General features: G+C 36.1%; 1 protein-coding gene across 1 annotated transcript in view; it reads left to right on the forward strand.

The window, feature by feature from the left end:
* Positions 1–14,898, forward strand: part of LOC144976755 (uncharacterized) — a 23,301-nt gene extending 8,403 nt beyond the window's left edge. Inside the window, exons 5-8 of the mRNA XM_078921151.1 lie at positions 420–467; positions 2,152–2,248; positions 2,918–2,997; positions 14,646–14,898. Of these exons, the coding sequence (XP_078777277.1) occupies positions 420–467; positions 2,152–2,248; positions 2,918–2,983 (211 nt within the window). The 3' untranslated portion in view covers positions 2,984–2,997; positions 14,646–14,898. The remainder of the gene's footprint in view (positions 1–419; positions 468–2,151; positions 2,249–2,917; positions 2,998–14,645) is intronic.
* The last annotated feature ends 259 nt before the right edge of the window (positions 14,899–15,157 follow it).

Raw genomic sequence — 15,157 nt, forward strand, 5'->3', positions numbered from 1 at the left:
AAATATGTTTTTAATTTCTTTCTTTTTCTTTTCATATTAGAGATGCCCAGTGTTTTCGAATACGTTGTTTTGTATTAGAATCATTGTATGTATTAGTCTTTCAGAGTCAGAGCCATTAATCCCAAGGAGTTTGTTCCTGTTTCTATAGCGTGAAACGGACAATAGCAATTGCTTGCTACACTTTGGATGGGACGCGAGTACTTTCCGCCAGATCTACTGGAACCAGCTACCGAATCACTGCTGGGTGGACATCATGAGAGTGGGTAGATTTTTTAAAAAGTCTCCTCTTCATCCCGGATCGATCTCGGTCCCTTTGCTTGTGAAGCGATTTCTCAACCAACTGACCTATCGGGACCCCATATTAGCAGATGTAAGTCGTAAGAATGACTAACTCATTTATGTTTTGGTCTTTTGGACAGGCGAGACTTGCGTTATTACAGAGGGTTTCGAGATCATTACAGCTCTCGGTAAGTAACACATACAATGTAAAAATTATACAGCTCAATCTCTTATAAGCATGCTCAAAACACTTTGCAATGGGTCCCAAACCAACAGCAACACTTCACAAGTAGAACGAGACAAAGCTGATTAAAAAGAATTTTTTTTTTAATTGACGATGTCTCCTTTGTATCTTCCTCTTTTCTTGTCTGGTATTGCTTCTTGCACATATTTTCAGATTTTAAAAATCCAATGCACGAGATGACAAAATGGTCAGGAATTTGGGAAATTTGAGGGTTGTTGTTTTTTATTTATTTTTTTTTTCAAGTTTGAGAAACAAAAGTCGCTCTCCTGAATAAATATATAAAATTTTGAGATTATTCATGGCGCAATATCCACTAAATTAATGTGCTCAAAGCGATTTACAAACCAACAACATCGCGTAACGTGTAGATGAGACATGACGCCTATAATGCGCAATTAAATTGTTTTTAAACAGAGAAAACGCTGATATCTGCCAAGCTAATACCTGGGTGCGGTGAGAGATTTTGAGTAAGCAGCCTTCTCCAAGGACTTAACTTGACGTCTCCTATAAATAGAATGCGCTTGGCCAAGGAGTTCACAACATTGCCATCCGGAAGTATAACGGACCAACACACAAAACTCTATGTAACCATGAACTTTTATAGTCTGGTTAATACAGTTTAGTGAGAACAACTCACAAACGCGGATGGCAAAAAACAATAACAAAGGCCTGTGTGACGTCATCTTCATTCTATCTATACACGAGATTCGAACCAGGAATTTGCTGAACTGAAGGCGACAGGCGAGTGTTCCATCACAAGACCATAAAAGCCGAAAAAGCATTTCTTTGAACTCACATTTTATAATTAAGCTTAAAATGAAATAGACACCGAGATAACCACTCGGGCAGTCGTCATAATGTAAACAATGGAAATGATTGGTAAACACAGCAAACTACACAAACTTTACTATCGATGGTACGTGTCTAAATAAGATACCCACTGTTCCACTGCCTGATTTCATTGACGTTGTTTATAAACAGCCAACTATGTTTGTCCGAGCATGTGTGAAGGTGTGTCACTAATTCCATATTTTGATTGGTCAAAAATCTACTAGTTAATTACAGTGACATACGAATTAAGTCATCTTCTGCTTGTTGGTCCAATTTAAAAAAATTAAAAATTCTCCGTGTGTTCAATTTGATACTTGATAAAGTCAACATTGCTTTTAAAATCAAGAGCATACGTTCTGGTCCGTCGATCTTGGCTTTAGCAAAATTCCACTGTATGAGCATCGGTCCAACTTGACAGAAACCGTTTTGAGATAATTAGTCACATATGAACACAAAATTTTCAACTTTTAACTAATTTGAGCATTTATAGAGTGCATTATCCACTAAATGTGCTCAAAGTGCTTTACAAGGGAACCCTAGCTAACAGCAACACATAACATGTAAAAGAAGATGTGAAGCCTGTAAGGCCATAAATACAAATCTCTTCGAACACAGCCAACGCTGTTTACGGCTATGTACTCATTTTATACCCGAGTACGGTGAGAGAACACGCAGAGCGGTATTCGAACTTTGGATCTTCCGACCCAAAGACGTGTGTCACCACTTGGCCACATAGCCACACAGTTGATTATCATATTATGCGCTACTACGCCTATACTTTTTACGAATTTTAACAGGAGATATTATTCAAGACTTCAAAGACAAGGTTCTTCAAAACTCAGGGTCAGCGACAACAACCTTCCCGTACCTTTGACCACTAAAATATACATAAACGTAAGTTTTCGATTCCGCCTGTTATAAACATAATAATATAGCCTTGATTAAAGTAAATCTGCCATATCGATACCACCTCAATAATCACCATTACCACCACCACAACAACAACAACAACAATAACAACCACAACCACCACCTCAATCTCCTCCTCCTCCTCCTCCTCCTCCTCCTCCTCCTCCTCCTCCTCCTCCTCCTCTTCTTCCTTCTCCTCCCCCCCCCACCACCACCACCACCCCTCCTCCTCCTCCTTCTCATCATCATCTTTATCATCACCGACGACGTTATACTCGTATAAGATTGGAATGAGGTGTTTATAAATACAAGTTATTTAACCCCCCCCCCCCCCCTCCCACTAAAAAAAAACAAAAAAAAAAACACAAACCAAACCAGACAAACAAACAAAATCAAACAAACAAAAAACCCAAACAAAACAGCCCACTTCCAAAGAAAAAAACCCATAAAAAACCAAAAAAAGATAGTCAAACAAAAAAAAAAAAAAAACACACACACAAAAAAAAAAAAAACAACCAAAAAAAGACGCACAAAAAAAAAATACAAATAAACAAAAACCAAAAGAACAAACACAAAACGCTCTTTGTTTCATACAATTTATTGTATGTTCTCTTATTGCTATTTATCACTGCTTCAATGTTCTCCTTTCGACAGCGCATGATTGCAGCTCACGTTTCAAGGAACAAAGCGAGAAGAAATATAACCGAGTCCGCGTTATAATGTATCTGAGAAAAGTAAGACTTTTTTGTTGTTATCATTCATTCATCCATTCATCCATTCATTCATTCATTCATTCATTCATTCATTCATTCATTCATATGTACCATGACGTAACTATAGTAGTCTAGTTGTTATCATTCATTCATTCATTCATTCATCTATTCCTTCCTTCATTCATTCATTCATTAATTCACCCATTCATTTTACTATATTATATATCTAATTGGTTATTAATTGATTAGTTGTTTGTTGACTCGTTCTCTGGCTGTTTGTTTACTCGTTCTCTGGCTGTTTGTTCGTTCAATCGTTCATTTTTTAAACATGTTTATCTGTCTATTAATTTACTTATTCCGTTATTTACGTACTTATTCATTTAATTAATATAATGGCCTACACTTATTTGTCTAATTATTCATCTATTCAAATTTAGTCCATTGATTAAACTGTAGTCCGTTAGTTATGGATATATTATTGATTGATTTGAAGAATGGATTGAGTGCATGTTTAACTCACTCAACCTTAACAACGGCTATATCCGTCGTTTTCCCGGGTTACGTTTACCCCATGCCTATTTATTACATTTTTCTGCGACAGAGTAAAGGTGTAGCATCAAAGCTATTGTTTTTAGTTTTTGCATGTTAATGTTAGTTGAATAAAACTATCTTTGAACATGCTCATTTTTAATACATTTTTTCCAAGTTTGAAGAGAAGAAAAATCTCTGGGATTGAATGAGTTAATTCATGACAACCGAGAACTAGAGAATAAATTAACTGAGAGGTAGTGGTTATGGGCAGTATTTGCGACATTAAGAAAATTGATCGGATAATTGATAAAGCCAGGAGTTTTCCTCACCCAATTTCCAATGTGAAAGAACTGTTCAAGAGATTTTGTCTAAGTAAAATGGAGAAAGTTATGAAGGATGGCAATCACCCCCTTCGCAAATATATTAAGTCCTCCATGAGGAGCCGTCGCATTATATCTATAAAAACAAAGACAACACGTCACCTTAATTCATTTTTGCCTCATGGTGTTCGAATTTTTAACGCACAACTGTGATATAAATTAAATACTATCTTTTAAATATACACACACACGTTCGGAATAAAGGCCAGAGGTATGGCCTATCTCAATTTATTGAATTAATATATAACGTGTTGCTATTGGGTCTTGGTTGTATATTTTTACGTTTGTATATTTGCATATATATATATATATATATATATATATATATATATATATATATATATATATATATATATATATATATATATATGTATACATTGTCGCCATAGATTCTCAACTTTGTGTTTATACATTTTTATGCATACCACGTCTGTAAACGAATTTCCATTTTTTTTTTTATGAATAAAGTATAGATTATTATTATTTAATTGCCTTCTGGCACTTTACTACTCTAATTCTAAATTCACCCCAAATACCGGAGCATACTCAATGTCTCAATCGTTTCTATGCGGCTATGTGATCTAGTGGTATGACACTCGCTTTCGGATCGGAAGTTCTGGGTTCGAGCCTCCCTCGGCGCGTAGTTGAGTCCTTGGAAAAGGCTCTTTACTCACATTCTCTAACCGTACTCAAGAGTAAAAATGAGGACCTGACCGTTAACATCGTTGTCTCTGTTGGAACAAAATTGTAATATCGCTTAACAGGCGTCATATCTCGTCCTACATGCATGTTAAGTGTTGCTGTTGGCCAGGGACTCCTTGTAAAGCGCTTTGAGCTCGTTTAGTGGGTATTGCGTTATATAAAAGCTCAATTTGTTTTATTTAATTTATGCGTTTGTTGAGAATATTGGCTATTAAACTTAACTGATGGCCAACTAACTTCGCGGCGTTTGTGTGTGTGTGTGTGTGTGTGTGTGTGTGTGTGTGTGTGTGTATGTGTGTGTGTGTGTATGTGTGTTGAACTCAACTCGTGACCTCCAGAAGTCGGGGAGAGCTGCTCGAGACAGACATAGAGTTTGAAACCACTTAAAAAAAAAAAAAAGAGTGGTGGATAGCTCATACGGTAGAGTCAAGCTCTCCCCGTCCAGTCGGAGTTGTCGTACTAGTAAGGTCGCGGCTTCTGGCACTTTCCTATTCACTTCATTTCTTGTTATTATTATTATTATTTATTATTATTATTATTATTATTATTATTATTATTATTATTATTATTATTATTATTATTATTATTATTATTACTGTTTTAAGTGTTTTAAGACTCTTAGGACAGATCTTCGTTTTTACCATGTCGTTCGTCAATCGTTGTTGGTTGGGAACGTAATTGTTAACTTGCTAATATTTCGAGCTCCAACGTTCGATACCCCTGCTTTGTGCTCATAATAATAATATTGTGATAATAATATTTTGGCAATTATTTTAGTTAGTAACATAAGGTGGGTAATCGTACCTGACAATATGTAGGTACCTATGCCATCATATCACTTCCGGTCTTCAATCTTCTACTTTCTATTTCGCTTCTCCTCGCACGCATAGTGAACACTGAAAAACACGTTTAAAACCAACTATTTTCTAATTGAAATTTCAAAAAAAAATATCACCAACAAAATGCCCCTCATCTTGATGTATTTCCTGAACGATGACGGCGATCGTGTTTACACATTAAGTGTAAGTATTTTTTTTTTCTTCTCGGCAAACGATCTTTTTTTTTTTGGAACCGCAGCCGCAGGCTATTTATTATTTATTTTGTAAAAAAAGTAGTGTGATGATTGTGATTGATATGGTCATGTCATGCATCATACACCAAAAGATCGTTTTTTAAATGGAACTGTGTTTTCATTCCACCAGTGTGGACTATAATATAAACAATATTTTAAAAGGACCAAATAATTATCGTCTATGCTTACCTTACTTTAATCGATACACTGACGACATTGATCATGATCCTGAGCCTATTATTATTATTATTATTATTATTATTATTATTATTATTATTATTACTAGATATTATTATTATTATTATTATTATTATTATTATTATTATTATTATTATTATTATGCGGGTGGTTGGATGGGAGCATCACCCTTGAATCATATACCTATGAATATGATGTGCGCATGGGTGTACGATCCGATAGTGATGTCGTTTCTTCTTCTCTTTACTAGCCTATCCTGCTTCTTTGGTTTGTGATTGTATTTTTGACAGGGGATATTTTTTTTCTGTAAATCTTCTGCCTGTTTGTTTTTGGTTATTTATAATTTAGCTTATGATATCTTTAGGTTATGATTTTGATTTACATTTGTACTATTTTTGTTAGATTGCTTGTTTTTTTGTTTCAGCGGTCTCTCATATAACCTCAATTGTGTTGGAAGAGACCTAAAGCAACAAACAAACAAAAATTACAGCGTTTAATTTACTCTCGGAAAGTCAGATTGAGAGTTGTTCGAAACTGGGCGCCTGGAAATTGAAATAGGTCTGAATTCTTGAAACCGATTTATCAACAAATATTGACAAGATTCTTACCGTGGCTGCCAGGCCCAGATAGCCATTGGCCTTTCCAATTTGGCCAAAATTGGCCACACAGAGAATAATGTTTCCACAATTAATGTAACATTAACACATTTATATCTATTTTTAATTTTTCCTAGTCCGTTAGAATTTTTGTGATTATCAAAACCGATGAATTTTCCAAGGAGATCAGAGTTTTAGTATTGCTTGCCCAAGTAAGGTTCTATTTGGTCACTTTTCACATCAATCACTGGCCTCGAGTATGGCTGTGCCCCCGGCAATCTTGACTTTGTCTTCTTCCAAGATCCTTTTCTTTAAAAATCATTCCTTGTCCTTTGTCTTGAAGAGCTGGTCTAATGTTAATTGTTTATCATGTCTTGTAAAACTGTAATTTTTTGACTGGTATCCCGTTTCTTCCTTTCTATTAGCCCTAAAATGACCTCAATATTTTATAAGCGCCATCAAACCTTAAAAGAATGTAGAGTCATCTTCCTTGTGGCTCACGCCGATATTGTCTACACCAAAAGTGTCCCAAGCCCGTAAGCTTATAAATAAGAATACGAGCCTAAAGTAATAAATAAATCGTGCAAGTACAAGTATCTACAAAGCAATCCTTAACCTCTCGCTCTCTCTCTCTCTCTCTCTCTATATATATATATATATATGTGTATCCCCCTGTAGATAATCTCTATACTATATTATTCACTTGTTTTTAACTCACTCAACCCTAACACCGACTATATCCGTAGTTACCCGGGTTACATTTACCCCATGCCTATTTATTACATTTTTATGAGACAAATTATAGGCGTAGTATCAAAGCTAATGTTTTTAGTTTTTACATGTTAATGGTAGTTGAATAAAACTATCTATGCACATGTTCATTTTTAATACATTTTTTCCAATTTTGAAAAGTAGCAAAAATCTCTAGGATTGAGTGAGTTAATATGTATTCTGGTATAATAGGGTCTATCCCCTTTCTTTGTGGGATCCTTTGTCTTGGGGGGATTATTGATTATTCCCAATCTAGCAGGGTGTCCAGCGAGGTCGGATAAGTCGGATTTTTTACCTTAACCCTATTTTCACCTCTGGGGTGCAAACGCACCCCAATGCTATGTTTTTTGGCTCTAAAATCTACAATTTTTGACCTATAAACCTGAAATTTTGTGACTTTTCCTAAATTGACCCCTTAAATCACCTCCCCAAATTTTATACCTCTCACGTGCATCGTTTACTCACACCAGAAGACCTCCCATGGAATTTGAGATTTTACGCTTTTGGGGTGCAATTGCACCCCCTAATAAACAAAGAGAAAATAACCAGAAACCTCCTATTTAATCCTTTGGGGTGCATATGCACCCCATGTATTTGTCTATAGTAGAATAGCAACTGGCCATATAAATTACCATTTTCTGGTGTAGATTATTATAAATAAGATACTTTTTGATATGTACTCAAGGTTGCCCACACCTAATTGGCAGAATAACCAAAATATAGGCCTCTGACCATGGCAAAATATGGATTTCTTCTTATCGTCACAAGTTATGCATTACTAATTGTAATTTATGTGATTTTCAATAAAGAAGGCCCACATTTTTGATAAACTGCCTGTATATATTTGTGTTAGATTGTATGTAATGTTCTCATACTGCGTGAGTTTGAATCCATATATATATATATATATATATATATATATATATATATATATATATATATATATATATATATATATATATAATATATATACACATGTATAGTGTGTGGCTTTGTAGTCTAGTGGTAGTGGTAGACGCTACGACTCGTGATCGGAAGGTCAGGGGTTCGAATCCCGCTCTGGCGGTGCAAAGTTGACTCCTTGGGAAATGGTCTTTACACACATTTTCCACACCCCACTCATGTGTAAAACCAAGTACACTGGCCAGTCCTTGTCCTCACCAAAATGGTATCGCGCCTAACAGGCTGCTTGTCTCGTCTTATGTTGTGTGTTGCTGTTGGTCTGTAACCCCTTGTAAAGCGCTTTGAGCACCTCGGTGGATATCGTGCTATATAAAAGCTCTGTATTTTATTTAGTCATATGAGTTTGTCAATTATATATTTTTTATGCTGCTAATGCACACCATATGTAATTTCCAAGATGATAAGTGAGTAGGTACAGCATGTTTGTATTGTTAGATATATATATACATATATCTAACAATACAAACATGCTGTACCTACTCACTTATCATCTTGGAAATTACCATTTGTCAGTGTTCCACTGTGTTTTCAAAATTTTGAAATAGAATGAAGGACAATATTTTTGACTAGCAATAGGCAATCAATCGTTTTATTTGGAAATCGAAAGACAAACAAATTAGTGGGTTTAATTATTGAATTTCATTGAAAACTTTCAAACTAAAAACAAAAAGGTTCAAACATGTACCTACAGTACACTCAATTCTATACAGTAGAACTAGAACAAATCAAAATAAAACATCAATCATTGTATGTCCAATTTCTTGTCATCAATCGCTGTCAGCACAATACCATATGACATGTACTCATACTTATTGTTAAAATTTTCCTCACCATCTCAATCTTGCTATCGACCTATACTTACACTGTACAAATCTATTCTGCACAATGGTCACACACTTTGTAGCTTTTACTGTGGTCTTTGCAAGCAAATGCCTTACATTTTGAACAAGTTTCCCTTATTTTTCTGTCCTTCTTCCTCGGACACATTTCACATCTTCCTTGGCTTGATGCTTTCCTCTTTCTCTGTCCTTCAATCTCAGGTCTTGTTGCTGATTCTCTTTCATCATTGAGATTCCATTCCATCTTTATTATTTCATATGATAATTTCACCCGTCTTGTTGTTTTCGACATTGTCATTCTTCTTGTCAAATGTTCAAAAAGAAGTTCCTTTGCTAACAGTTCGTTGAAATGGCCCCTGTCTTGTATGATTTGGTGTCTTCTGGATGAACAGTCTTGTATAAAATATGGGCTGCCACAGCCGCTGTATCCAGCAAGTTGTAAAACTGGACCATGGGCCATCTTCTTGACTTCCTTTTACAAGAAAAACTGTGGCACATGTAGTCAAATGTGTCGACTCCTCCTTTGGTTTTATTATAATATCTCACCATCACTGGCTTCTTTTTCGTTCCTTGGTCGATGTCAGGAGAATGATGCATCGTACTCAGTACAACAACATGTTTCTTGTGGTTAGATTTGTGTGCCACAATGCTTGCACCATCTTTGAATAGGAAGGCACTGTCAAATTTCTCAAGTTCTTTTCCTGTCTGAAACGATGATGGTAGAAATGACTTATTTCTCCTGACTGTCCCCACTGTTGACAAACCTCTTCTAGACAAGTGCTCTGCTAATTCTAAATCAGTAAAAAAATTGTCACATGTAACGTTCCTGCCAGTTTTATGGTAAGGATCTACCAGTTCCTTTACAGTCTCCCTCCCAAGGTTTGTTTTCCTTTCTCCATGTTTACCCAGGTACGGTATCATTTGGAGAGGGTAAGCTGTTTTGCTGTCACATATGTGAAAGAGTTTCATCCCATACTTATCTGGCTTGCTCGGTAAGTATTGCAAGAATGGGCACCGTCCTCTCCACGGAACAAGCTGTTCATCTATAGTTATGCATTCTGAGGGAATGTATGAAAGTTGCAAATTCTTGTTGATTTTGTTCATGAGATCCCTAATTGGTGAAAATATATCCCTAACTCGCCTGATAGCACGTGTCCTTTTATCATCAAAGCGCAAGTTGATGCAGAGTTTTACAAATCGTTTCATGCTCATTGTGCATATTGCAACATTGTCTGCCGAAGCTCCTCTCCATATCTTTGCCACTGCTAGAAGACCAAGCTTTCTCGCACCCAAATGAATAAAAAGGCCTAGCAATGCTGTCATTTCTATAACATCTACATTCTTCCACTGCACACCTTCATTTCTTGTTCCTTCTAAGTTTGTCATCTTCACAATATCACTAATTATTTGTGCAGTGAAAATCATCTTAAAGGCTGACACAATTGAATCTATCTTTGCCGGATGTCTTACGTTGGACTTGGGAGGCCTAAAAACATTTCTTGTAGGTGTTCTCCCAACCTGGGACACCGGTACTTTACTCCACATAATATCCCCCTTTTTGCTCAAAACTACATTGCTAGATGCTGGCAATGATACAGAATTACCCAAATGAGTTTCATCACTGTCTTCCTCTTCTTCGTCAACTTCTATTTCTGGGTCTGATTGGTTCAGGATCTCGGATATTCCTCCCCGTCGCTGCTTTCATCGGATGAGTGTGCATTGTCATCAGCTTCAAGTTCATCATCATCTGGAGTCCAATTGATATCTGTATCTGATGAAAATTGGTGAAATGTATATTATTAGTATTGCTTTTATATTGATCCTTCTCCTCATCATATCTTTTACCCCTTAACGACAAGATTAGGTTTCACCAGAACCAAACTCTAATCTAAGAACATGTGTCAGTTTTGAACTGACTGTTGCAGTTTTCACCTAGAGATTAGTTGTGGTGCTGCTCGAGACGCATCACAGTTACTCATCTCTAGGTGAAAACTGCACACGATAGAATCGTGATTTAAATGTAATTAAGCCTGACAATCGAAACCTTCAATCATTATTCACACCATTCAGGACATCTATGACATCATCATAATAATAAATCAAGGGAATTTTGAAATAAAATGCAGGATTGGTACACTGAAAATTGTACTTCTCGTTATAAAGTAAAATCTGCTATAGTGTCAATGAAAGTAAGCACACAAAAAAAACAACTCACCATCTCTGCTTTCTCCCATATCATCCAGTAATTCATCCATATCACCACCAACATCAGATGAAGAACTTGGTTGTTGGGCAACAGGCTGAAGCTCAGTGTATACCAATTCCTCTTGTTCATTGTCGAAGCGCTCAAACAGATTAGTCCTAGAACTTGCCATTTATCTTTATAATCATAAACATGCCCTGCAAGAATAGATAACACATTTCAAGGTTTTAATAAATCTATTAGATCTGGATACAAGCATTTGCAATTTAAAAGATAATGATGATATATGTATTATAAATTATAAAGCATGTATACTAAAGTTTTCCAACAGTTTTTATATGTTTTGACTGAATTACAATTAATGGTAACAATATGTATTATAAATTATAAAGCATGTGTATACTAATGATTTTCAACAGTTTTTATAGTATAGGGTTTGACAGCATTACAAATAACAATGGTGAGTGACAAAACAATGTAGATCTAGATTATAGCTTTACATTTTTGGGATCTTCATATTTACAGGAATCAGTTAAAGCTTACATTTTGATAAGATCTAGATTTTGTAAAGTATATTTAGTGGTAAAACAAAGCTTAGAATCATACTTTAAAAATGGTATTTACTTACCTAATCAGGATGTTGTTAGATTGAAAGTCAGGGCAGCCTTGTGTTTTGAATGGTGTTAAGAGAAAAGGAGGAATCCAGGAACAGGAAGTGGTGAATAATTCTAATAAGTTGCCAGATTATTTTTGAATATGTTGCCGAATAAGTTGGTGGAGTTTTGTCTCTATTCAGTAATAAGTCAAAATAGTATAAAATGTATAGAAACTAGTGATGTAAAGATGGGGTGCATTTGCACCCCAAAGAGTAAAATAGGAGGTTTCTCTCATTTGCTACTAAAATATTAGGGGGTGCAGTTGCACCCCACAGGATGAAAATCGGAATATTCCTGTTTTTTTCTATGTGCCTGTTAGGGGGTGCATCTGCACCCCAAAAGCATAAAATAGGATGCGTTTTCAAGGGGTGAAAATAGGGTTAAGGTCGGATTGGTAGGAGAAAGTCGGATAATTGCACCCGAGGTCGGATTTTTTGCCGTGTCAAGCATTTTCCTCAAAACCACAAAATCACCATTATGTCTTATGTCATATTTTGACACCTGTGCTCAGTCTCTTGAAATTTGGTGACGGTCTCGTTTTTATGACGTCGGGCCAGACAGAATGGCACCAGATGTCACAGTTGATACAGAAGACCAGTGGTGTTCTTTGATTCGTTGGTTGATGGTTGAAGGGGAAGGGAGGGACAAATGGGTCTGGATTTTTTTCTCCGTTGTAGGTACCTATTGCCTTTTTAATACCTCTCTCTCTCTCTCTCTCTCTCTCTCTCTCTCTCTCTCTCTTATAATTACAATCATCTGGTTATACAGAGATAATAATATATTATTAGAATAAAGCAATGGTGATTGGCTTAATTTACTCTTCTTTCTTTTTACCTTTGGGCTATGGCTTTAAATTTGAGATTGTTGGGTTGTATTTAAGCTGAATAACCACTATGTTTCGGTAACAAAGATATTGTAGCCTGCTTTATGAAGTAAAAATCAAAGCAAAACAACACTTTCTGGCCTTTTATTTGAATAGCATTGTAGGCCTTTTACATATGGAAAGGACAATTCATTAAATGTTTACAAAAAGTAGATTTATGTCTAATAATAAAAATGGATTTATACTACTTATAGTAATATATTAAATAATACTAATACAAAATTATGTTCCTGTTATTTTTACACTTTGCTTGTGTTTGTCTATAGACGGAGACATTTTCCTCCTATTTGACAAATTGCTATTATCATCACTGAATAAAAAACACTCACCAAAACCACTACATCAACATCTCTACCACCACTACAATTACAACCACCACCACCACATCATCATCCCTACCACCACCACTACTACTACAAATAACACCACATCATCCCTACCACCACTACTACTACAACTACCACCACATCATCATGCCTACCACAACTACTACAACCTCCACCACACAATAATCTCTAAGACCACCACTACTAGAACCACCACATCATCAACCCTACTACAACCACCACCACAGCATCATCCCTACCACCACTACTACTACAACCACCATCACATCATCTCTAAGACCACACTACTACTACAATCACCACCACACCATCATCCCTACCACCACTACCACATCATCCCTACCACCACTCCTACTACAACCACCACCACACCATCATCACTAGCACCACTACTACTACAAATAACACATCATCCCTACCACGACTACTACTACAACCACCACCACATCATCATCCCTACCACCACTACTACTACAATAACCACCACATCATCATTCCTACCACAGCTACTACAACCACCACCACACAATCATCCATATGACCACTAATACTACTACAATCACTACTACCACATCATCCCTATCACCACTACTACTACAACCATCACGTCATCATCCCTACTACAACCACCAAATGTTTAAATTACACTTTCAACTTTTGAAATTCCATCGAGTCGTGTCAGAAATTGCTGCAAGACAAATTTTGGATCACATCTCAGTAAATTTGAGTGAAATTCAAATTTATAGGTTATGGTCGCATGGATGGGTCATGATCTTCACGAGGAAAAATTTTCTCCTTTTTTGTGACCAGTCATTCTCACCCCTGCTTTTAAATTGCTTGGTAGGATTTTTTGGGGGGAGGTAGGATTTTTAAGTCTGATAATCTGCTGGACACCCTGTCTAGGCATCTCTTCTGTATTGGGGTTGTGAATTGCTCTTTATAACATGCTCATTGGGCAGACTTTTATCTCTATTGAAGTGGGTAGTATATATTTTTAGAGTGGATCCTGGTGTGCAATATAAATGAAGTGAACAATTACTGTCCATGTTGAATCAAATGCTGGAAGAGAATGAGTGAAAGCAAGGAGGGGATTTAATACCTAAATGTGATCTCACAAACACACATTAGAGTGGTTGAACTTACCAGGCTTCACATCATGAAAACAGTTCACAATGACTTAACTGGTGAAAAACAGCCCAGAACACATGATAAATATGGTCCCTACATTTTAATTTCTCCCCCTTCTTTACTTTTTAATTTTGTGTCCCTGTAAGTTAGGACTAACAATTAAAATATTTTATCACCACATTCCTTTTCACTAGCGATGAATGACATAAAGGGTAAAATAAGCTATACAAAACCCATGTAATCTGTCAATTCCATCTTGGTATCAAACGTGCCCCCATTCTCCATCCTTTCACACTATGTGAGTTATCTTTCAATATCCGTTTTTTTTTTCTATCAATTATGCCAATTGTGCCAGTCTCCTCCATTATGCTTATATTTTTTTTTTTTACTTACAAAACAGAAAACTGCTCCAGATGGAAGCCCCACGAAATCTGCCCATCCAGCACGTTTCTCACCAGAGGACAAGTTTTCCAGACACAGAGTCATTCTCAAGAAACGTTTTGGACTTCTCCCGTCTGACAAGCCCTGACGGGTCATGGCAACAGGCTTGCAATTGCGGCGATTTTCACTTGTGTCAATTTTCCATTGTTGATAGATTCGTTGTCATCTTGTCTTGTAAATACAATAAACATTGATCATTCATTTTTAGACAATTTCTGTTGTTTTAAAATGTTATTTTACTTCATTAATTTTGGTGTCGGATCAGTAACACACTCCATCTGGTATATGGACGGTTTTAAATAAAAGTAGGCTAACCCATTATTTTTCAAACCATGTATGTATGTTTTCTTTCTCACGCGTTAAATTTAAAAATAAGTCCAGTCCAAGTCTGATTCACACATGATATCAGTATCAGTGTTTCATATTAAGCCTTTTGATCTAAAAAAAAATATATACGATTTAAATAAAAGA

Source organism: Berghia stephanieae, chromosome 7 (genome assembly GCF_034508935.2).
Source record: "Berghia stephanieae isolate SIO BIC M18660-M18661 chromosome 7, UCSD_Bste_1.3, whole genome shotgun sequence".
Classification (NCBI taxonomy): Eukaryota; Metazoa; Mollusca; class Gastropoda; order Nudibranchia; family Aeolidiidae; genus Berghia; species Berghia stephanieae.